Source organism: Rhinopithecus bieti, unplaced genomic scaffold, assembly GCF_001698545.2.
Source record: "Rhinopithecus bieti isolate Rb0 unplaced genomic scaffold, ASM169854v2 scaffold_30732, whole genome shotgun sequence".
NCBI lineage: Eukaryota > Metazoa > Chordata > Mammalia > Primates > Cercopithecidae > Rhinopithecus > Rhinopithecus bieti.
The window spans coordinates 6,084,630-6,106,291 of record NW_016814045.1 but is presented as its reverse complement, the minus strand read 5'-3'; the positions used below and the strand labels follow the sequence as shown (position 1 = coordinate 6,106,291).

Sequence of the window (21,662 nt, the reverse complement as noted above, 5' to 3'; positions counted from 1 at the left end):
TTTTGAGACAAGTCTCACTTTGTTGCCCAGGCTGGAGTACAGTAGCACGATCTTGGCTCCCTGCAACCTCTGCCTCCTGGGTTCAAGCAATTCTCGTGCCTCAGCCTCCTGAGTAGCTGGGACCATAGATGCGTGCCACCATGCCCGGCTAATTTTTTGTAATTTTGGTAGAGACAGACTTTCACCATGTTGGCCCGGCTGGTCTCAAACTCCTGACATCAAGTAATCCCCTGCTTTGGCCTCCCACAGTGCTGGGATTATAGGCATGAGCCACCTTGCCTGGCCGGGTTCTAATATCTTAGAATAATTCAAGATGAAAATTGTGTGGACATTAATTAAAAAAATTGTAGTAGTGCTTAAGCAAAGTTTGGCCTCTTGAGTTTGAGACTTTTGGGCTGTTCTTCAATCTCTAAAAACTTGGTAGATAGTACATTTTGGTTTCCCTCATTCTTCTCATCCTTATTTTTTTCTTCCCTCTCTACCTACTTCTCTACATCCACTTTTCTTCCCTTAACATATATCCCAGCCTGAATATACCTTGTGGTATAATATTATGACAAGAATATAATTCTAGAATACAATTGCTAAGAATTAAAATGTAAATTTTTTTGGTTACATGTCACATGTTTGCTATCAAAATCTGTTATAATAAAATGCCATTATAAGGAAAACAAAATATTTTGCTCATTAAGGTAATGGGCCAATATTCAGTTCTGTAAAAGGTTATAGAAAATGCCTTTAAACTGTGAGATAACTTTTATTTTACAACCTGATTGCTACATTGTGATTCTTGGTTTTGAAAACAATGCATTTCTGTTGGTGAGAGTGCTATTTCTTTTAGGTTGCCATCAGACATTAACAGTGGAAGCCTAGGTTCTGAATTTTAGAAGACTCTTCTGAATGCTTTGTGGCTTTATTTTAATTACAAACACTGCTGCTTCTTGAAAAGCAACAGGCTGAGAGATGAGACACAATAGGATAATTCCTAAGTTGGATTAACTTTAATGCTTAGTTTATTTGGCAGTCTTCAGCAGAACTGAATGGGGACTCTAGCTGTCAAATCCAGGTTTAGAGAGCTGGAGTTATGTATCTCCCCTTGAGCCCACGTACTGTCTGATTCTTCAGGATTCCCAGTGGAAAGAGCATTACTGCCAAATGGTTACCATGAAATGGATCTTTTATTTCTCTTCTTCATCATTATCATGGCACTCTTCGTTTGATATCCTATCAGTAGGGCCTGGTGGAAGTTTTATGGTGGGCGGGGAAAGGACCTAGACTGAGTATGAAAGTTGGTAAGTGCTGGACCTTGTGTCTACTCGTTGTGCCCATCTGAAAGAAATTGCATTGGTTGTAAAACAGAAATGAGCTGCTATCTTGTAGGTTCTCTAAGAGACTTACCCTTCTTCCTTCTCTGCAAATCATGCTTGGCTGCAGCTGCCAGGGGTCATTCCTTTGCTTAAAACAGTTTAATAGCTCTCATTGTTGTCTGTAGCAGTGATTTGAATATTAAAATTTTGGATGTCTCACTTAAAGGAATTTAACACATTCAAAACACTCTTTCTGGTCTTTAACAAAATTCATAATGTAATATCTATAAAAGCATCCTTGGTTTTTGTACTATCTGCTTGCACTCTTTGTCATTGGGTTATTGTTGAGCAGACTTTTATCATTTGTGGCAAATATTCTCCACATGTTCTAGAAAACATGGGATCTTTCTTTGATGCTGGCTTGATTTGGCTTGGCTTTGGCTTGATGTTGTGCTTCACTCCTTACCTCTTAGTCTAAAAACTCCCATCCCCTGTCCACCTCCATCTCTGTGTTGTGCAATCTGCTTCTATTCCTCTCTGACAGACATTGTACAAACTGTGTATGTGCTGAGTTGCAGGAAAAAAAGTCATACACATTGATGTAAAATTGGATGACATAGCTGAGTATTGGGCCAACTGCTGGTGGGCTGTAGCACAGAGTTTAAGACCTGTTGTTCTACAGGATTCATGAAGTCCCAAGTTTGATAGAATGGTATAAGAGAGACCTGTGTTTTGCCCCTTCCTATCTCTCTAATTAAGCCTTTCTCATCTCACACTTAAGTATTTTAATGCTAAATTAATTGCAGATACTTGCATAGGATGTTTCATTTTTTACCTCTTTGAGTTTGCTTATGTTATGTATTCTTCTTGGAATGACTTTCTCTCTCTTTTTCCCCTGGCTGCCTCCAACTTACCCTTTATGAATTAGTTCAGGCATCCTCTTCCTTTGGGTGGGTTAAGTTCATATTTGTGTGTGTATGTATATATATGTGTGTGTATTTATATATATGTGTGTGTATGTGTATGTGTATTTACATTGTAAGTTTAAGAGTCCCTCCTGTGAGCTCCTGCAGGTTAAAGAGAATGTCTTAATTGCTTTACTATGTGCAGATAGATATAAGTTGAGATAAGTTTTTTGCTTAATGGAACAGTATATTTAAGCCACTCAACTTGGTTACTTCAATCATGATGACAGGAATGAGAAGAAGCTGGTAATGATTCTGTGGGAAGTGGATTAAATAAAAAGATTGGTGGGGGGGAGTTATAGAAAACCTGTAATAAGGCAGATTTCTAAATCAGAGGTTATAACATTAGAGAGATGATTAACATAAAATACCACTTTGGAGAACTTTTAAAAGAATTGCTTCTTTGAGAAGGAATCAGGGCAGGAGATTCAAAACAATCTCATCTAAAAACAGACCGAAGTTGGCTTTTGTGAGTTCTTCAAGTGAGCCAATCAGAATACAAGGTGCCTGCAACCACTTTTTCCTTTTGATTTGTGGTTCCTATGGCAATAGGAAGAGAGCCTAGGACATTTTTCTCCTACCTCTTTTAATAAACTTTTGCTTTTGAAAATGCCAAAAGAGATTATTCTTTTGTCTTTAATGACTTACAGTATTTCTCAGCATAATGGCTTTGATTTAGGTTTTTTTTATTATACAGTGGATATGGCAAAAGTAATAAACACTGTCAGCTTCCCTGGCTAATATTATTTTCTTCAGCTATAGAACCTATAAATATACAATCTAATTAGGCATTAGCTATTAATATCACAACCCATTATGAATCATTTCCTGTTCTCTGTGAACAGCCCTAAATTAGACTATTGATCATTACAAGTAGCTAAATACGAAATTATAACAAATGTATCTTGGCAGTTTTTGACCCTCCAAAGTCTTCTGTTAAGTATCCCCACTATGATCCTCCTGGGTTGTTTCTCTTGAGCTCAAGGCTAAAGTCTTAAGAGAAAAGAGGCTTAGTGTGTATTGTTGTTGGCTTAGTAAGCAGGTCAATAAGTGTTTGTTAAAATTGGTAAATACCCATGGTATCAGGGGTATTCTTCAGACATATTTTAGCAATATGAAAGAACGCTGTTCACTTAAAAAAAAAAAGGACAATCGTCTGTACTGTGAATTTAGCTAATATGAAGAAATCTTTTCATTATCGGTTAAGCAATCATCGATAATAGTTATTCTCGAATGATCAACATGGGTTTCCAGCTATGTCCCTAAATTAAAAATTTGAAGCTTCAGGAATCACAGCCAGGAGCTCATGCCTGTAATGCCAGCACTTTGGGAGACCAAGGCAGGCAGATCACCTGAGGTCAGGAGTTCAAGACCAGCCTGGCCAACATGGTGAAACCCTGTCTCTACTAAAATACAAAAACTAGCTGGGCATGGTGGCAGGTGCCTGTAATCCCAGCTACTCGGGAGGCTGAGGCAGGAGAATCGCTTGAACCTGGGAGATGGAGGTTTCAGTGAGCCAAGATCATGCCACCGCACTCCAGCCTGGGCAGCAGAGCGAGACTCTATCTTAAAAGAAAAAAAGAATCAATTACTGTTGTGGCCCTAGCTGTATTTTAATGCTGTTAGGTTGATGAATGTGGAACTTTTATTTTTATCCATTATTTTCAAATAGGATCAATGCCCTCCTGATCTATTAGATCTAAGACCTAAGAGGAACCTACCTTGTTTTGGCTAGCAGGTATGGACTTTCTTACTAAAAGGTGGGTGTATTTCCTAGAATAGCATTTTCTGTTGAGTAGAGACGATTTTTGAGCAATGTGGCTGGTCACTTAGCTTCAAAGTAATTGTTGAGTGTGAAAGTAAGCAGTTGTAATACCTTTTAACCACTGTCTGTGCTCTTACCAAATGGAAAATAACACTCATCTTAAAACTGGAAGTTACCAGTTCTGGGATGATCTGAGAGTTGAGACTTCTGATTAGTAGATACTGGCAGTTGCATCACACACCAGCTTGGGTGCTGCCTAGGACTGAGCTGTCTCAGTGAAAAGTACTCTTGCCTCAGACCTGGGTTGAAATCTTAGCACCAACCTAGCGCTATGCGATTTTGGATAAGTAAATTACTTCATCTCTGAGCCTGTGTTTCCTCTTCTGAAGGGGAAAGTAATGTCTATTGTGTAGGATTATGGTGAAAATGAGATGAGATATCCTTTATAATGTATTTAGCATGATGTTGGCATCTAATAAATACTCAAGAAACACTGGTGTCATTCTTTATATCTTACAGTATCTACCCATAGATATTATGAAGAGAAAATCTTGGAAATCTGATTCTTAGAGGGTCTTTTAAAAATCTTTTCTGAATATACAAGTTAAATAACAAGCTTCAAAAAGCTTTGAAATGTCAGACTTCTAATAAATGGCTAATATTTTAAAATCAAGTTCACCAAAATTTTCTTTATGTTGATTGTTTCCCACATTTTATGAGTATTGATTAAATCATTAAATGGTTAAAAGCCTTGATAATATTATTTTCTAATTTGGATTTAATTTCTTCACCTCTAATCTAAAATCAGCGGTGGGAGGTTAGACTAAATAGTCTTTAAAATGCCTTCCTGTTCTCACAATCTGATTTTTTTGATTTACTGAATGTGAAAATGGCCTTTTAAAAGTTTTAGATTCCAAGTTATTAGCAGAATCTAATCAATACCTTATGCTTTTGTGGTTTTACCCTTTGAGGCAAATACTATTAACCCTTGCAGAAGGAAGCTGACTTTTTACTGAATAAGTAAAAATTGATTTACATACGAGCTTTTGTGTTAATTTTATATGAGTTGCTGAATCCAGATGTAATCCTTTTGTTGTTGTTGTTGTTATTGAGACAGGGTCTCACTCTGTTGCCCAGGCTGGAGTATAGTGCTGCGATCTTGGCTCACTGCAACCTCCACCTTCCAGGCTTAAGCAATCCTCCCACCTCAGCCTTCTGAGCAGCTGGTACTATGGGTGCGTGCCACCATGCCTGGCTAATTTTTGTATTATTTGTAAAGGTGGGGTTTCACTATGTTGCTCAGGCTGGTCTCGAACTCCTGGGCTTAAGTAATCCCACTACTTTGGCCTCCTGAAGTGCTGGGGCTATAGGCGTGAGCCATCTTACTTGGCTAGGTGTAGTCCTTAAACTCTCTTCTTTGCCCATCCACTTGTGATATATACTGATGTAAATATTCTTTTATTAAACGTGGATGAGAATATCTCTGGATAGAGAGTGTTTGTTGTAGTGGAAGAAAATCAGTTTGCCAGGTTTGATTTACTAGTCCTAATTCTGCCATCAGTTAGCCCTTATTCCCCTGCACCTTGGACAAGTTGCTGGGGGTTTTTTTTCTTTCCTTTTTTTTTTTTTTTTTTTTTTTTAAAGGCAGTCTCACTGGGTCACTCAGGCTGGAGTGCAGTGGCATGATCTTGGCTCACTGCAACCTCGGACTCCTAGGTTCAAGCAATTCTTTTGCCTCAGCCCCCCAAGTAGCTGGGATTACAGGTATGTGCCACCACGCCTGGCTAATAATTGTGTTTTTAGTAGAGATGGGGTTTCACCATGTTGGCCAGGCTGGTCTTCAACTCCTGACTTCAAGTGATTTGACTGCCTTGGCTTCCCAAAGTGCTAGGATTATATGTGTGAGCCACTGTTCCTGGTCTATGTCATTGTTTTAACAAATTAGGCTCTCTTTTCCTTTTTAATTAAAAAATTTTTTCTTAATTGAACAAAAATTCCATGGGACTCTGCTTGATATCTCTTTCCTGATCATCAGTTTCCTCATCGTAAAATGGAATAATACCTATTTTGCAGGTTATTGTGAGAGTTTACTATTTCAGCTGTCTAGCACATAATAGAAGCTTGATAAATGGCAACTACTTTCATTATTTTATGCAAACATTTATTAAGCATCTTCTGTGGTTGGCACTCTGATATGAAAGTGTTGAGGCAACAAAATTTGTGTACCTGGAGTTTCAATGATATATTGCCACTGTACTGGCTTTGGAATAAAGGCACACCTTGAAGTGTGTCATTTTCATTGCTACCAGAAAACTGCTCAATTTTTAAATTCCATTTGGTTCCTCTGATTTTGTATTCTTTAAATACCTTTTCTGAGTAATCTCAATATTCCTTGTATTATAGGTGAAATGTAGAACTAGTAAGTGGCAGATGCTAGATAAGGAACCCAGGTCTCTCTGATGTCAAGCAAAGCTATCTTTGTCCATATTGCAGTTGGGTGATCACAGAATTTATCCACTAAACCAGAACACTTTTGAGAGTGAAAGTTATGAGGGGACAATAAGTGTCATCCAGGACTGTCTCAGGCAAATGAGGGTGTTTGGCTATTCTATTTATAGCTAGAACAAACAAGTTTATGAGCTTGGGTCCAAGACTTCTGGGATGCTTTGGTTGAACCCAAACACTCACCTTTAGTTTTTTTTTTTTACATGAATATTGATTTTGCCATAGTAAATTAATTGACTTTAGATCTGAATGATTGAACAGTATGGTCTAATGGTTATTAAGTTTACATTATCGTCTAATGGTTATTAAGTAGTAGCCATAATACATGTGTTCATTTTTATATTTTACTTTTTTTCTTAATTTCTTTAAAATCAGCAAGCTTTTAAAAGAGGATGGGAAGAAGTAAATGAAATAAGCTTTTTAATTCTTAGTCATGTCAGACGAACTTTGTAAACAAAGTCTAAAATGAAGATCGTGACATTCCAATGTTTTTCCTTTGGGAAGATGGAAATGTGTTGACACGGAAAATCAGATGCATTTAAAATCACCTCTTTTATTGCCTTTATCTATCAGTCTGTCACCCATCTTTCTTGTTCTTTTTGCCTTATTCTTTAGGTCTCCTGTGATTTTACCTTAGGGAGGTGCAAAACTTTACTCACATGATAAAAGTTGGGGTGATTTAAGTTTTCACAATAGCAGCATCATAGTCTTGTGGAAAGAGTGTGGGTTTTGGTAGCAGACAAACCAGAGTTTGAAATTCTGGCTCTCCCCTCCTTTGTTATGTGTCCTTTTGCCAATCACTTAACCTCTGAGCCTCCGTTTCCTTACAATGATATGAGGATTAGAGAACAAATGTAAAATGCTGGGCAAATGGTAGGTCCTTAAACAATGATGACAATTATGGTTATATGACATGGACCAGAAACTGTGGCATTGATGAAATTATAGTCAACAATCTCACCACTAATCTTGTTTTGCACACAGACTTTCACAGTTCCCTTTGGTGGGTTTTTGTTTAAACATTCTCTCTCTCCCTCTTGATTCTATTCACTGTATCCTGAAAAATTAGTGGTTGGCAGCAGAAACCTCCTTTCCATAGAACATCAAGTGGGCCCTCCCCCAAGGTTTCAGTAAGTTGTCTGGGACCATCCCTAACCTCCAAATTGCCAAGGGTGCACCCCCTGCCCCAACTAACATTCAAGTTGCCTGTGTGAAGGAGTGATTTGTTGCGGCCTCTAACTGCTTCTTCTCTTCCTTCCTTTTTGTCATCCTGCAGTGTTCTGTGCCAAGGTCTTTGTGGCTAGGCTGCGCCAACCTGGTAGAGAGCATGTGCGCACTGAGTTGCCTGCAGAGCATGCCCAGTGTCAGATGTCTCCAGGTGCCTTTCTTCTTTCTTGTTGTAAATGTGTTTTTACGTATGCCATGAACATTTGTTGAAACTTGCAGTAGTGTGTTTAATCCAATGTTAAGTCTGCTAAATGTTCTGTGTAACCCTCTGCTTTCCTCTAGCCTGGGTGCCCCACATGGAGGAGTACCAAGAGGGGCTCTTCTGAGCAAACGGGTCTTTGGCTGGGCCCTGTCCTCCCCTTTTCTGCTCCTGCTTTTTACTCTTTCCCCCTCACCTTCATGAGGTTGTAATCTCATTGTTATTAGTGGCATGTGCCAAAAAAAAAACAAAAAAAAAAACAAACTCCCTGACATTTTCCATTTGGCTACTCTTTAACAGTTCTTTGTTGAGTTGGGAGGGTTTCGTAATTAAAGTGGTGATTTTTCTATTTTGAAACTCATCCTTTTGGCTTGCTTTCTCTCCCCTCTTCAAAAAAGGAGCGGGGAGGGAATCACTACTGGCATAAAGCCTCAAATTGAAGTTTATAAAGATCATAGCTTTATGCTGCCAATAATTTGTCAGTTTGGGCCACCTCCCAAAGGCCAGATCTGACACCTGTCCTCAGGGTCCACCCAGTTTTCCAGGCCGAGGCCGGCAGAGAATTCCACAGATAAAAGTATAACTTTTTGGGGGGTGGAGGGGAAAGGGTTGCTGAGGATAGAACTGTTAGCAGGAGTGCAGCTGGTGATCCTCTCTTGTTGGGGTGACTTCTGAGAGAGCCAAGGAAGAAAACATTATAGCTTTATTTGTGAAGCTCTGTTTAGAGCAAGCATGTGTTTAATTAAGTATGGTTTCAGTAGCAATATTCAGTTTTCATCACTGCATATTCCAGACAGTTTGATATATCTTTAAAAAGCCATATTAAATTCCTGGCATCCGGTTGAGACTGTCCTGTTTTAGGAAAACTGTAAAATTAGACATTGAGTTAGAGGGATATTATTGATGGCATGGATGACTTCACTGTTTTCAAGGTTATCTTTCTATTCATGTTTACAATTTTTAAATGGAGCTGGGGAGCCAGGAAGGAGGAAAATTTTCTTCATATTGGGGTCAGGCATTTTATTTACTTATTGGCAAACATTCAGAGTAGCACTGGTGTGGTTATTGATTCAAATTGCTTTCTTTGGAAAACGGTACTGGAACTTCACTAATACCTTTAACTGGAGAGCGAGTTCAATATAAGGCCCAGTTGTCTTTAGATTCTGTATATAAAAGTGGGTTACAAGTCTTACCTTGCAAGAACAGGGTGCTTCAATGAGGCTCAAAGTGTAATGAATATATGTTCACTTTTGGAAAAGCAGCTTCTGTGCATGTGATGTAATTTTAACAAAAATGTTCTTGGAATGGCAGCCATTATTGCATGTGCTCTCCTTGATGCTATATAATGGATATTTGCATTATTATAATAGGTGTACATTTTGTCTCCATTTTCTGGATTAAAAGGCATGTTACAATTGCTTTTAGTAGACTGACCCAGTTTTTTGCAGAACTGGAAATTTAAGAAGGGGAAAAACTGTAGTTGTTAGTGAGGTCTTGAAGTGCAGATTCTTTTTATTGCATTCAGTTAAAAGTAATTGGCCAATGGAAGGCATCATTCAATATATTTTAGTATCAGTATTGTGAGTTCTCTGGAGGTGGGGTGAGTGGGAGGAAGTACGGGTTCCTACCTTGTTGAAAATGGAAATCCAAATTTGTTAAAAGTTCCTTGACTCATCTTTCTTAGTGAAACTCACTTAAGAGAAAAAAAAAAAGATTTTTTTTTTTGCCTTGATTGGGTCTTATTTCAGTGAGTGGAGCAATAATTGTCTTTAGAGATGTGTAGAGTATTTTGTTTACTTAGGTTTAATTTTTGCTAGTATATAATTGAGGGTATGCAGCACAGTAAAATGAACCAAGTACTCAACTGATTGGTATTAGCAAATCATTACTCTGTTTTGTTCCACATGTGAATGGAAAGTAATCGTATTAATATTAATGAGCCTGGAAGACTTCCTTCCTCTCTACTCATTTAAGTATTACTTTAATGCCAGCATTTCTCCCCTTTACCTCCAGTCTCCAAACAGTGTTAAAATTTCGTATCTTAATTTGGGCTTGGGCTCTCAAAGAAGTCCTGTTGCTTATATGCTACATCTTTGGTTTATTGCCAAGATGACTCTCCCTTTGCATACCTCTTAGCAACCTCGTATTAAGCAGGCCTGAGAAGAGAAGGAATAGTTAGGCTACCTGGAGAGAACAGGGCCTAGTTCTTTCCTGGTCTCTGAAGTTCCATAAAAGAGTTCCCCTTAAAATTGTCACAGTGGACCCACTGATAGTTGCAACTTGAACCCATTGACCTGTCTATATGACTGAATTTGATTATACCTTTTGAAAAAGCAGGAGGGAAGATAGTACTTGCCTTAGGCGTAATTTACCTACTCCAGTTTCTGCCATCGTTGAGAAGGGAAAATAGATACCAGAGACTTAAAATTCACTCATTACCAACTGTTACATGGTGCTTCACATATATTAGCTTTATGACAACCCTGTGAGGTAGGTGTTCTTATCTCCGATTTTCTGATACGGAAACTGAGTCTGAGGTGACTATTTGGCCCAAGATAATGTTTACATAACTGTAAAGTTACTGGCATATGAATCACATACTTGCCTGATTCCCAAACTGGTTTTCTTTTCTCTACTCTGGAATGCTGCTTTTGTAGTTTTCCATGTTGGTTTTATTTGTAGAAACCTCGCTATTGATACCTGGTATATGGTTTGTTTAGTTATTAATATTATTTATTTGAAAATAAGAAAAACCTGCCACATTCCATAGGAAAAAAAAATTGCCATTCTTTTTGCCAAAATGAGCTCTCCTGAATCTTACAGCTAGTGAGATTCCTGAGTGGACTTTCTGCAAACTTAATTCCATAAATATTTACTAAGCAATCGGTATGTGCCAGGACCTCTATTGGATATCTCTGAAACAAGCTGAACTGAGTCAGTATTTCATTTGCTTCAGATGTCCTGATTCAACCAGTTGATTGTTATAGCAAATGATCAGGAATTCAGACTATGTGGATTATAGATTTGCCCAGATTCCTGTGGCATGAGAATCATACCAATCTTAATAATAGTATGTATCATTTATTTTCCATGTTTTTTCTATGTGTTGGACTCTAGGAATTGGATTATCTCATTTGATCTTTTATGGAAAAGTTATCTATCTTGCCATTTTTGTATGTGAAATTGTAGAGGTGAATTGAGCTGCCTAAGGTTAAGCGTTTATTTAAGTGGCAGAACTGGGTTATGAACATAATCTGGATGACTGCAAAGTCAGTGCTCTAGTCACCAGTCTGTAGTGACAACTGCCATTTTAACTTGCAACTGCCATTTTTAGGTTGAAACAAATTGCCCTTAATTTTTGGAGTTAGAAATTTAAAGCCAACATACCAGTGATGTAATAGACTGGCAAGTTGTCTTGGGAATGTCATTTGCAGCCTCAGCTGGGGGATAGTGTTAGTGATAAGCCTTTTGCTGGAGTAGGACTGATGACTTGGAATGACAGGATCATGTGAATTGAGTCTGAGTGCCTCCTTCCAAGCTCTAGTGCATATAGTGCTGGGCAGTAAGTAATGCAACTTCTTGACAGCTGCCTTTCTTGTTTCTTTTTTTACTTTTAATAAGTGTAGTGAGCCACAGTGGTCTGAGAATGCCACAGAACTTATCACAGCTTTTGATATAAGAGGATATTTTTTAGAGGAGGGAGGTAGCTTGGTAGAAAGAACCTTGGCTTTGGTGCAGACAAACCTCTATTTTTGTCCTGTTCTTACTACTTAATGACTCTGTGATCCTGGGCAAGTTACTTTATTTTCCTGAACCCCAGTTTCCTCATCTTTAAAATCATATAGGGTTTTATGAGGTAGAGAAACATAATTGCCACCTCTTACTGATTCTTACTCTTGTGGGGGATGAAGTCAATTTTTTTTTTTTTAAATTTACTTGCTCCTGGTTCTCTATTTAAGAAGGAATTTCAGTCTTACAGTCTTAGATTCCAGGGGTAGGTAAGGATTAGCTGAAAAACCATGCGTATGATAAGGCAGCTTTTGTTCAGGGTCGGTCTATCTTAGGTCAGACATAGCTGTTTGAACTCATTGCCTCTTGTCTGTTTTCTAATGAGCCTTAGGGATTTGTCATTTCTTGTTGATTATCCTAATTATCCTGTAGCACCCTGGGTCTGATAATGTGAACCTTTTGGTTTGCTCAGTGGTAGAATCTGTAGTGTTTTATAAACACTAAAACCTACATTTTTGGCTGAGCATAGTGGCTTACCCCTATAATCCCAGTGCTTTGTGAGGCCCAGGTGGGAGGATTGCTTGAGGCCAGGAGTTTGAGACCAGCCTTTGCAACATAGCAAGGCCCTACGAAACATTTTGTTTTTGTATTTTGTTTCTACAAAACAAAATAAAAAATTAGGTGGACATGGTGGCATGCACCTGTAGTCCTAGCTACTCTGGGAGCTGAGGTTGGGGAATCCCTTGAGCCCAGGAGTTGGAGGTTACAGTGAGCTGTGATCACATCACTGCACTGCCGCTTGGGTGACAGAGCAAGATCCTTGTCTCTAAAACAGGGGTGTCCAATCTTTTGGCTTCCCTGGACCACACTGGAAGAAGAAGAATTCTCTTGGGCTACACATAAATAAAATACACTAACACTAATGATAGCTGATGGGCTTTAAAAAAAAATTGCAAAAGAAAAAAAGTCTCATATTTTAAGAAAGTTTACGAATTTGTGTTGGGCCTCATTCAAAGCTGGCCCGGGGGCCTGCGGGCCACGGGTTTGCTCTAAAAAATACATAAATAGGCTGGGCCCGGTGGCTCACATGTATAATCCCAGCACTTTGGGAGGCAGAGGTGGGCAGATCACTTGAGGTCAGGAGATTGAGACCAGCCTGGCCAACATGGTGAAACCCCATCTCTACTAAAAATACAAAAATTAGCCAGGCATGATAGTGGGCGCCTGTAATCCTAGCTACTTGGGAGGCTGAGGCAGGAGAGTTGCTTGAACCCAGGAGGTGGAGGTTGCAGTAAGCTTAGATCCTGCCCTGCACTCCAGTCTGGGTGACAGAGGAGATCCCGTCCTCAAAAAAAAAAAAAAAAAAAAAAAATATAATATATTATATATATATATACACACACACACACACGTGTATATGTGGTAAAAAAAACACATCTTTCCTCTTTATAAGAAAATTTACAAAATAGAGTTTGAAAAAGAAGAAAAAGTCCATTGGTAGCCTGAGCACCTACCACCCAGAGAGAACATTTGTTGCTATTTTAGGGCCTTACTTCCTCCTGTCTATTTGGTAGGGAGGAATCCATCAAATTGTGCAGTTCTCTGTGTTATTCTGCTGCTGCTGATTTTAACAGTGGTATTTTTAATGCCCTGTGGAACCCTAGCTTGACTTTGGAGTCTCTAGAGGGATAAAGGAGGGCTAGCATAGTGCGCCTCCTACTTCGATCTCACTTAGGATGGCTCCGGATTTATCTATTCTACTTAATGGGGCTCTTAGGAAGATTTCATTTTAAAAATTTTCTCCTTATAGAAATAGCTAAACACACAAAATAAGAGAATTATTCAACTTAACCTTGAACAATTTTCAAAATTATGCTAATCTTAAACTTTTCTTCAATTTTGTTTTTTCTGGGGCATTTTAAAAGCAAATCTAAAATGCCTCAAAGTTTTACAAACCACTGTTTCATGCTAGCATTTAAAAAATTTTAAACAATCTTCAAGAAATTAAAAATAAAGGCCAGGCGTGATGGTTCACACCTGTAATCCCAGCACGTTGAGAGGCCAAGGCAAATGGATCACCTGAGGTCAGGAGTTTGAGACCAGCCTGGCTAACATGGTGAAACCCCGTCTCTACTAAACATACAAAAATTAGCCAGGTATGGTGACATTTCAGCTACTCGGGAGGCTGAGGCAGGAGGATCACTTGAACCTGGGAGGCAGAGGTTGCAGTAAACTGAGGTCAAGCCACTGTACTCCAGCCTGGGTGACAGAGCAAAACTCCATTTCAAAAAATAAATAAATAAATAAATAAAAATAACCTTTTTAAATAAAGGTTATAGTAATAACAAGACATATGAAGTTTCCTTTGACCTCAGGTCTTACTCCCCAAAGTCTCACTTATCGGTTTCCCATTATCCTTTTAGACTGAAGCTTTAAAAATATGAATACAACCATATTATACATATTATCTTAAAATTAACATATATTGACCATCTTTCCATATCAGCATATAAAACCAAATAGAACTCTGCATCATAGGGCTTTAGCATTTTTTTATCTTCAAAAAAATAGCCAGTTTTCTCTCTCTTTTTTTTTTTTTCTGAGATAGGGTCTTGCTCTGTTGCCCAGGCTGGAGTGCAGTGGCAGGATCATGGCTCTCTGCAACCTTGACCTCTCAAGCTCAAGTGATCCCTCCCACTTCAGCCTACTAAATAGCTGGGACCACAGGCATGTGCCACCATGCCCAGATAATTTTTCAGTTTTTTGTACAGACAGGGTCTTGATATATTGCCCAGGTTGGTCTCAAAGTTCTGAGCTCAAGTGATCCTCCCAATTCAGCCTCCCAAAAGTGATGGGATTACAGGTGTGAGCCACTGAGCCCAGTGTCTAGTTTTCCGTTTGAAGGGCCTTTAGACCACAATTGGTGTTGTTTTTTTGGGGGGGAGGGGTATTATAGGCACTTCAGTAATTTCATTGCATATGTATCTTTAGGCTTGTATGATTTTGTCTGTGGAATAAATTCCTAGGAGTGTAATTGCTTGGTCAAGGAATATCAGTATTTTATTATGACTTAACTAAATTATATACAGAAAAGTTTGGTAATCTCTCCCTTCCAATCCCTTCCTCCCCGCTAAGAAACGAATGTTAACATTTCATTGTCTATCATTGTATATTTGTTTTCTTTGTTCATAGGAGGATATGCAGTCTGACAACTATGGGGATTCCCTCATTTAAAAAAAAGTTTGTTTTAAAATTAATTAATTAATTAATTAATTAATTTAAGACAGAGTCTCACTCTGTTACCTAGGCTAGAGTGCAGTGGCATGATCTGGGCTCACTGCAGCCTCTGCCCTCCAGGTTCAAGCGATCCTCCTGCCTCAACCTCCTGAGTAGCTGGAAGCACAGGCGCGCGCCACCACGCCTGGCTAATTTTTTGTATTTTGAGTGGAGACAGGATTTCGCCATGTTGGTCAGGCTGGTCTGGAACTCCTGACCTCAGATGATCTGCCTTTCTCAGCCTCCCAAAGTGCTGGGATTACAGGCGTGAGCCACCGCACCGGCCATTTTTTTTTTTTTGAATAGAGAAAATGGGCTCACCCTAGAAAAACTGCAATACAGTGTCACTTATTTGCTTGATTTAACATTATATTATAGACATGTCCCCAGATTAGTAAAGTCTAACTCTTTCATCGATGGTACTTTTATCATCCCTAGATTTTGGGGGTGGAGGCAAGAGTACAGGTAGGTTTTTTTTTTGTTTTTTTTTTTTTCATTTTTGAAGTATAAAGTGTATATAGAAAAGTTCAGAAATCTTAAGTGTATACAGCTCAGTGATTTATCTTAAAGTGAACAGTGCTTTATTTTAATAGGTATGGCTAAATTGCTTTCATGGAAGATAGACCCGTTTATATTCCAAGCGTTGCCATAACCCCTGAATATCTAAAAATGTTTAAGGTGTACTTTAAAAGTATTACTAAAAATAACATACTTGTTCAAAGTTAGATCAATAAATAAAAACTGACAAATAGTAACATGATGAATTAAGATTTTCTATCATTTAAAATCATTGTATAATATTCCATTTAATAAATATATTAATGATTTTAAGAAAACTTCCCTTCTATGTTAAGACTGCTTCCAATTTTGAGACATTTTAAGCCATGTGGAGTTAAGCATCATTGTGATTAAGTCTTTGTATACTTCTATGATTATTTTCTTAGGTAAGACAGTGTGCACATTTAGGTTGCTAACTTGTACTTTGGAGAAGATGGGTCAAATTATACTCTTAAAAGCAGCCCATCAGAGATTCCCTTTTCATGTACTCTAGATGACACTGAATATTTTAATTTTGTACTTTGTTGACATTTTAATGGATGAAAATGCAAAAATGATATCTTGTTATAATGTACACTTAATTGCTAACGGGATGGAATATATGTATACATAAAATATTCATTGGCCATTTCTATTGTTGTTATATGAGTTAACCTCTTCGTGTTCTTTTTTCCATTTTCTATTGATGGCTTTATTTAAAAGTCTGATTTGTAAGAACTCTTTATATATTAAATATATTAACTGTTATTTATTGCAAATACTTCTGCCAGTTTGACATTTGCCTTTCAGTTTTTTAATAATGGTTTTGGCCATGATGAAAGTTTTGAAAAAATATGTTTACTTTTTGTGTGGCTATACTTGTTCATTTCTTATAATATTCTTCTAGTGGTTTGTGGCATTATGTTTTCCAATCTTTCATTTTCTCTGTAATTTATTTTGCTGTATGCTGTGAATTAGGGATGCACATTCTTTCTGAATGACCTATCAGTTGTCTGCATACTATTTGCAGATCTAGTGTTTTCTCATTGATTTGATATCATATGCGCATGTTTCACTTCCTGTGTCCAGTGATGTGCAGTCTCCGAAGCCTTGTTCAAGCTTTTATTCTTCTTCACCTTCCTGTTATTATCATCAGCTATCAACCTTTGTAAGCTCATCATCCACAATGTATCACGCTGTCTTTTATATGTTGTACTAGTTTGAAAGTATCTTAAAGATGATGTAGACTTTGAAAATTTAGTGCCAAACATTATTCCTGTGCATTGAAATTTCCATGTCATATTTTCTGAAAACAGTGAGGATGACTTGGTGATCTGAGAATTTGAAGCAGCAGAAAAGCAGCAAATAAATTAATATTTTAGAGAAAGTTTTAACGATACCACAATGCCTGGCATATAGTACTAGCACTAAGAAATCACATTCTCTGTGGAAGAGAGCCTGTGCTATGGGAAAATGTAAACTATACCTTGTTTTACTAACAGTTATAATTTATGGTTTCCAAAACAATATGTATGATAGATTAAGGTTTCACAGTATAATTTGAGGAGAGGGACATGGGTAAATGGAATTCAGAACATGTTAAAAAACGTCTTTTTAATTTTTGAACAAAACTGATGTCATGTACCTGATACTATAGACATTTATTATGTTGCTTGTAAGAGTGCTTGCTTTGTTTATTTCTGTTGGTTTATATTTACTGTTCATTCAGTTTATGAAAGTAACATTTTTTTCGTTTGATTTTTGTTGTTGTTGTTGTTGTTTTTTAATTAAATAGAAATGGGATCTTCCTATGTTGCCCAGGCTGGTCTCGAACTCCTGGGCTCAAGTGATATTCCTGCCTCGACCTCCTGAAGTGTTGGGATTATAGGTGTGAGCCACCATGCCTGGCTAGTAACACTTTTTTTTTAATGGCAGAGATTTTAGAGAGAGGACAAGTATGAAGAAGAAATTAACCAGTCAATCATAATCTCACTTCACTATAGTATCTGTTCTTTGTTTTCTGTCATTTTGTTTCTATATAGATATCCTCTATCGATCGATCAATCTATTGATCTGTCTATACTTTTTGTTTTTATATAGGTTTATACTCCATACACTGAATTATAACCCAATTTTTTTTTTTTTTGAGATGGAGTCTCACTCTATTGCCCAGACTGGAGTGCAGTGGCGCGATCTTGGCTCACTGCAACCTCTGCCTCCTGGGTTCAAGCGATTCTCCTGCCTCAGCCTCCCTAGTAGCTGGGATTACAGGCAGGCGCCACCACGCCCAGCAATTTTTTTGTATTTTTAGTAGAGATGGGGTTTCACTATGTTGGCCAGGCTGGTCTTGAACTCCTGACCCCGTGATCTGCCTGCCTCAGCCTCCCAGAGTGCTAGGATTACAGGTGTGAGTCACCATTCCCAGCCTACATTTTTATTTTTTTGAGGTGGGGTCTCGTTCTGTTGCCCAAGCTAGAGTGCAGGGGTGTGAACATGGCTCACTGCAGCCTCGACCTCTCAGGCCCAAGTAATCCTTTCATCTCAGCCTCCCAAGTCGCTGGGACCACAGACACACACCAGCCACTCCTGGCTAATTTTTAAATTTTTTGTAGAGATGGCATCTCCCTATGTTGCCCAGGCTGGTACATTTTTAATAACTGCAACTTCATTGTCTGGGTATACAATAATTTAATCAGTCTCTTACTAATGAACATTAAGGTCATTAAACTTTAGTGTATATTCATGCTTCATACCTTAGATTATCTTATTCATTGGAAAAATTCAGAGTCAAAGGAAGTGGACCTTGTTTTTTTTTTTTTTTTTTTAGGTGGAGTCTCGCTCTGTCGCCCGGACTGGAGTGCGGTGGCCAGATCTCAGCTCACTGCAAGCTCCGCCTCCCGGGTTTACGCCATTCTCCAGCCTCAGCCTCCCGAGGAGCTGGGACTACAGGCGCCCGCCACCTCGCCCAGCTAGTTTTTGTATTTTTAGTAGAGACGGGGTTTCACCGTGTTAGCCAGGATGGTCTCGATCTCCTGACCTCGTGATTCGCCCGTCTCGGCCTCCCAAAGTGCTGGGATTACAGGCTTGAGCCACCGCGCCCGGCCTTTTTTTTTTTTAAATAATTGAGATGGGGCCTCCCTATGTTGCCCAGGCTGGTCTTGAACTCCTGAGCTCAAGTGATCTGCCCACTTTGGCCTTGCAAAATCCTGAGATTACAGGCGTGGGCCATCACGCCTGGCCCTGGACTTTAAGCCTTTTAAACTTCTAGCAAAAACATTATTCTAGTTTTTAATATCAGCAATATATGATTATAATAGAAATAAATGCCCAATGTAGAAAACTGGGAAATATAGGAAAACACAAAGAATAAATTAAAAATCACTCTTCACTCTTGTTTTTCTTCAAGCAACAAATGACTTATGGTGTTCTTACTATGTGTTAGGCATAGGGCCTGGTAATAGAGGAGTGCACAAAACAGACAAAAAGCCTTACTGTCTCAGAACCTACATTTTAGTGGTGAAAGAAAATGAGTAAAATGGCCAGGTGCAGTGGCTCATGCCTGTAATCCCAGCACCTTGGGAGGCCAAGGCAGGCGGATCACTTGAGGGCAGGAGTTCAAGACCAACCTGGCCAACATGATGAACCCTGTCTCTACTAAAAATACAAAAATTAGCTGGGCGTGGTGGCAGGCGCCTGCAATCCCATCTACTGGGGAGGCTGAGGCAGTAGAATTGCTTGAACCTGGGAGGTGGAGGTTGTAGTGAGTCGAGATTGTGCCACTGCACTCCATCCAGCCTGAGCGACAGAGTGAGACTCTGTATCAAAAAAAAAAAATTAAAAAATAAATAAATAAAAAAATACACAGTATGTTAGATGGTAATACGTTCTGTGGAGAAAAAGGGGAATAGATCACCCCAAGATTTGGGAAGGGCTTCAGTGTCAAATAGAGCAAAGAGTAAAAGCCATTTGAGCAGAGACTTGAAGGAAATGAGGGAGCAAGCTGTGCAGTTATCTAGAGGAAAATAATCCCAGGTAGAGGGAACAGCAAGTGTACAACAAGCCCCAGAGGTAGGAATGTTTGTGGCATGTTATAATAGCCAGAAGGCTAATGTCTGGCTGGAGCGTGGAATGAAGGAGAAAGTAGATGAAATCAGGAAGGGAAGGAGGAAGGTCATAGAAATTCTGTGGGGCTTCTAGAGTTTCCTAGACTTTGGCTCTTATTCTGCATGAGATGGGAAGTCATTGGAGAATTTTTACCAGAGGGGTCATTGAACATCTTGACAGGATCGCTGTACCTGCTGTGTAGACATAGAAGGAAGAGGTGGAAGCAGGGAGACCAACTCTAAGATTGATCAGCATGTCAGGATTCTCCAGAGAAACATAATCAATAGTAGATAGGTATTTTAGGAAACTGATTCACATGACCATGGAGGTTGGCAAGATTGAATTTTGTGATACAGGCCATTAGGCTGGAAACTCAGGCAAGATTTCCCTATTGCAGTCTGGAGGCAAAATGTATCCTTCTCTGGGAAACTTCAGTCTTTTCTCTTAGGCCTTTAATTGACTGGATGAGCCTTGCCTACATTATGGTGGGTAATAGACTCAAAGTCTACTGATTGCAAATGTTAATCATACCTAACAATACCCTTACACCAATATCTGCTAATAGATTAGTATTTGACCAAAGAACTGACCATGTAACCTAGTCTAGCCAAGTTGACACATAAAATTAACCATCACAAACAGATTGGGAAGAGGCCACACTTTGCAGTTAGGGATTCAAAATGGAAACAGTTCATGATGAAATGAAAGAAAAGGTGAGTATGAGGTTAGTAAAAATAATATTAATCTTGTCAAGCCAGTATCATTTATAGCATCAGTATCTAACAAGAATTTAGTCAGCGGTGATTTGGACTTTGGAGCCTTGGTATGGCTGGAAGATCAAAATGTGATATGTTTCTACTTGCAGTGGTGAAATAGTGAGTGCTTCACAGAGAACCATTAGTATATAGTGCTCAATTTGTGGAAGAACTGTAAGTGTGTAGGGAACTTACAGTTAATGAGTACTACATGCCTAGACATGTTACTAAGCTCTTTCCCGTATATTATCTTTCTTCACTTTATAAATAGGCACTTTATAAACTTTATAAGCTAGGCACTATTCTGTCTGTTTTATACATGAGGAAACTGAACTGAGGGAGAGAGAGCTTGTGACCTACACAGGGGTATCTACCTTTTATGTGGTGGATCCAGGATTCAAACCTAGTCTTTCTAGTTCTGTTATACCTTACTGCCTTTTCAAATAGAAACTATTTTCATAGGGATGATTTTTATATTTTAAGTTGTAAATAGACTTTTCTAAATCCCAGGGCAATTACGTAGTAGGAATGCTATTTATGTTATACCAGTAGCTTGCATGATCAAATATCTCCTCTTCAGAGAGACCTTCTCTGACCACCCAATCTAAAATAGCTTCCTGCTTTCCACTCTGTTATTTTACCTTGCTTTATTTTTTTCCTTCGCAGCGCTTAGCACTGATATTCCATGTTTGTTTGTTTTCCTCCTGTCTGCTGTCTTTTCCCCACCAGAATCCAAGTTCTGTGAGAAAATGGGTCATGTCTTCTTTTTCCCTGCTTGGGAAATACATCCGTTTCTAAAATGGTCCCAGCAGGTAGTGGGTGCTCAATAATTATTTGTTGAATGAAGAATAAGCATAATAAACTGGAATGTGAAGGAAAGGCTATTTCTAAGCTTGTTTAGGATCATATGGTATAATATTAGTTGCTGTCATAGTCAGGACTACTTTGGACTTCTTTCTTTGAATTTTGTGAATGTAAGTATTCCTGTGAGTTGAAAGATTATCTTGGAAAAAAATTGATTTTGATTTGAAGACTAGCCTGTATTTTGTTTTGCTTTAAAAGTTCTCTTTTGATTATACAATTAATACTATTTATTGTAGACCATTGGGATAAAAGTGGAAAGAAAATGAGAAACCACAGTTTATGGAGTGCCATTCTTAATATTTTTGGCATGTTTTCTTTTGTTTTAAATCTATGCATATGTTTTACATAGTTGGGATTATTATGTATATAATTGTATATGTAACTAAAATTTTATGTAAATAATTTATATATTATATCATAAAAATATGT

General features: G+C 38.4%; 1 protein-coding gene across 1 annotated transcript in view; it reads left to right on the top strand.

Moving 5' to 3' along the window:
• Positions 1 to 21,662, top strand: part of FBXW11 (F-box and WD repeat domain containing 11) — a 144,150-nt gene that overhangs the window by 42,035 nt on the left and 80,453 nt on the right. Inside the window, 1 exon segment of the mRNA XM_017849423.1 lies at positions 7,819 to 7,920. Within this exon segment, the coding sequence (XP_017704912.1) occupies positions 7,819 to 7,920 (102 nt within the window).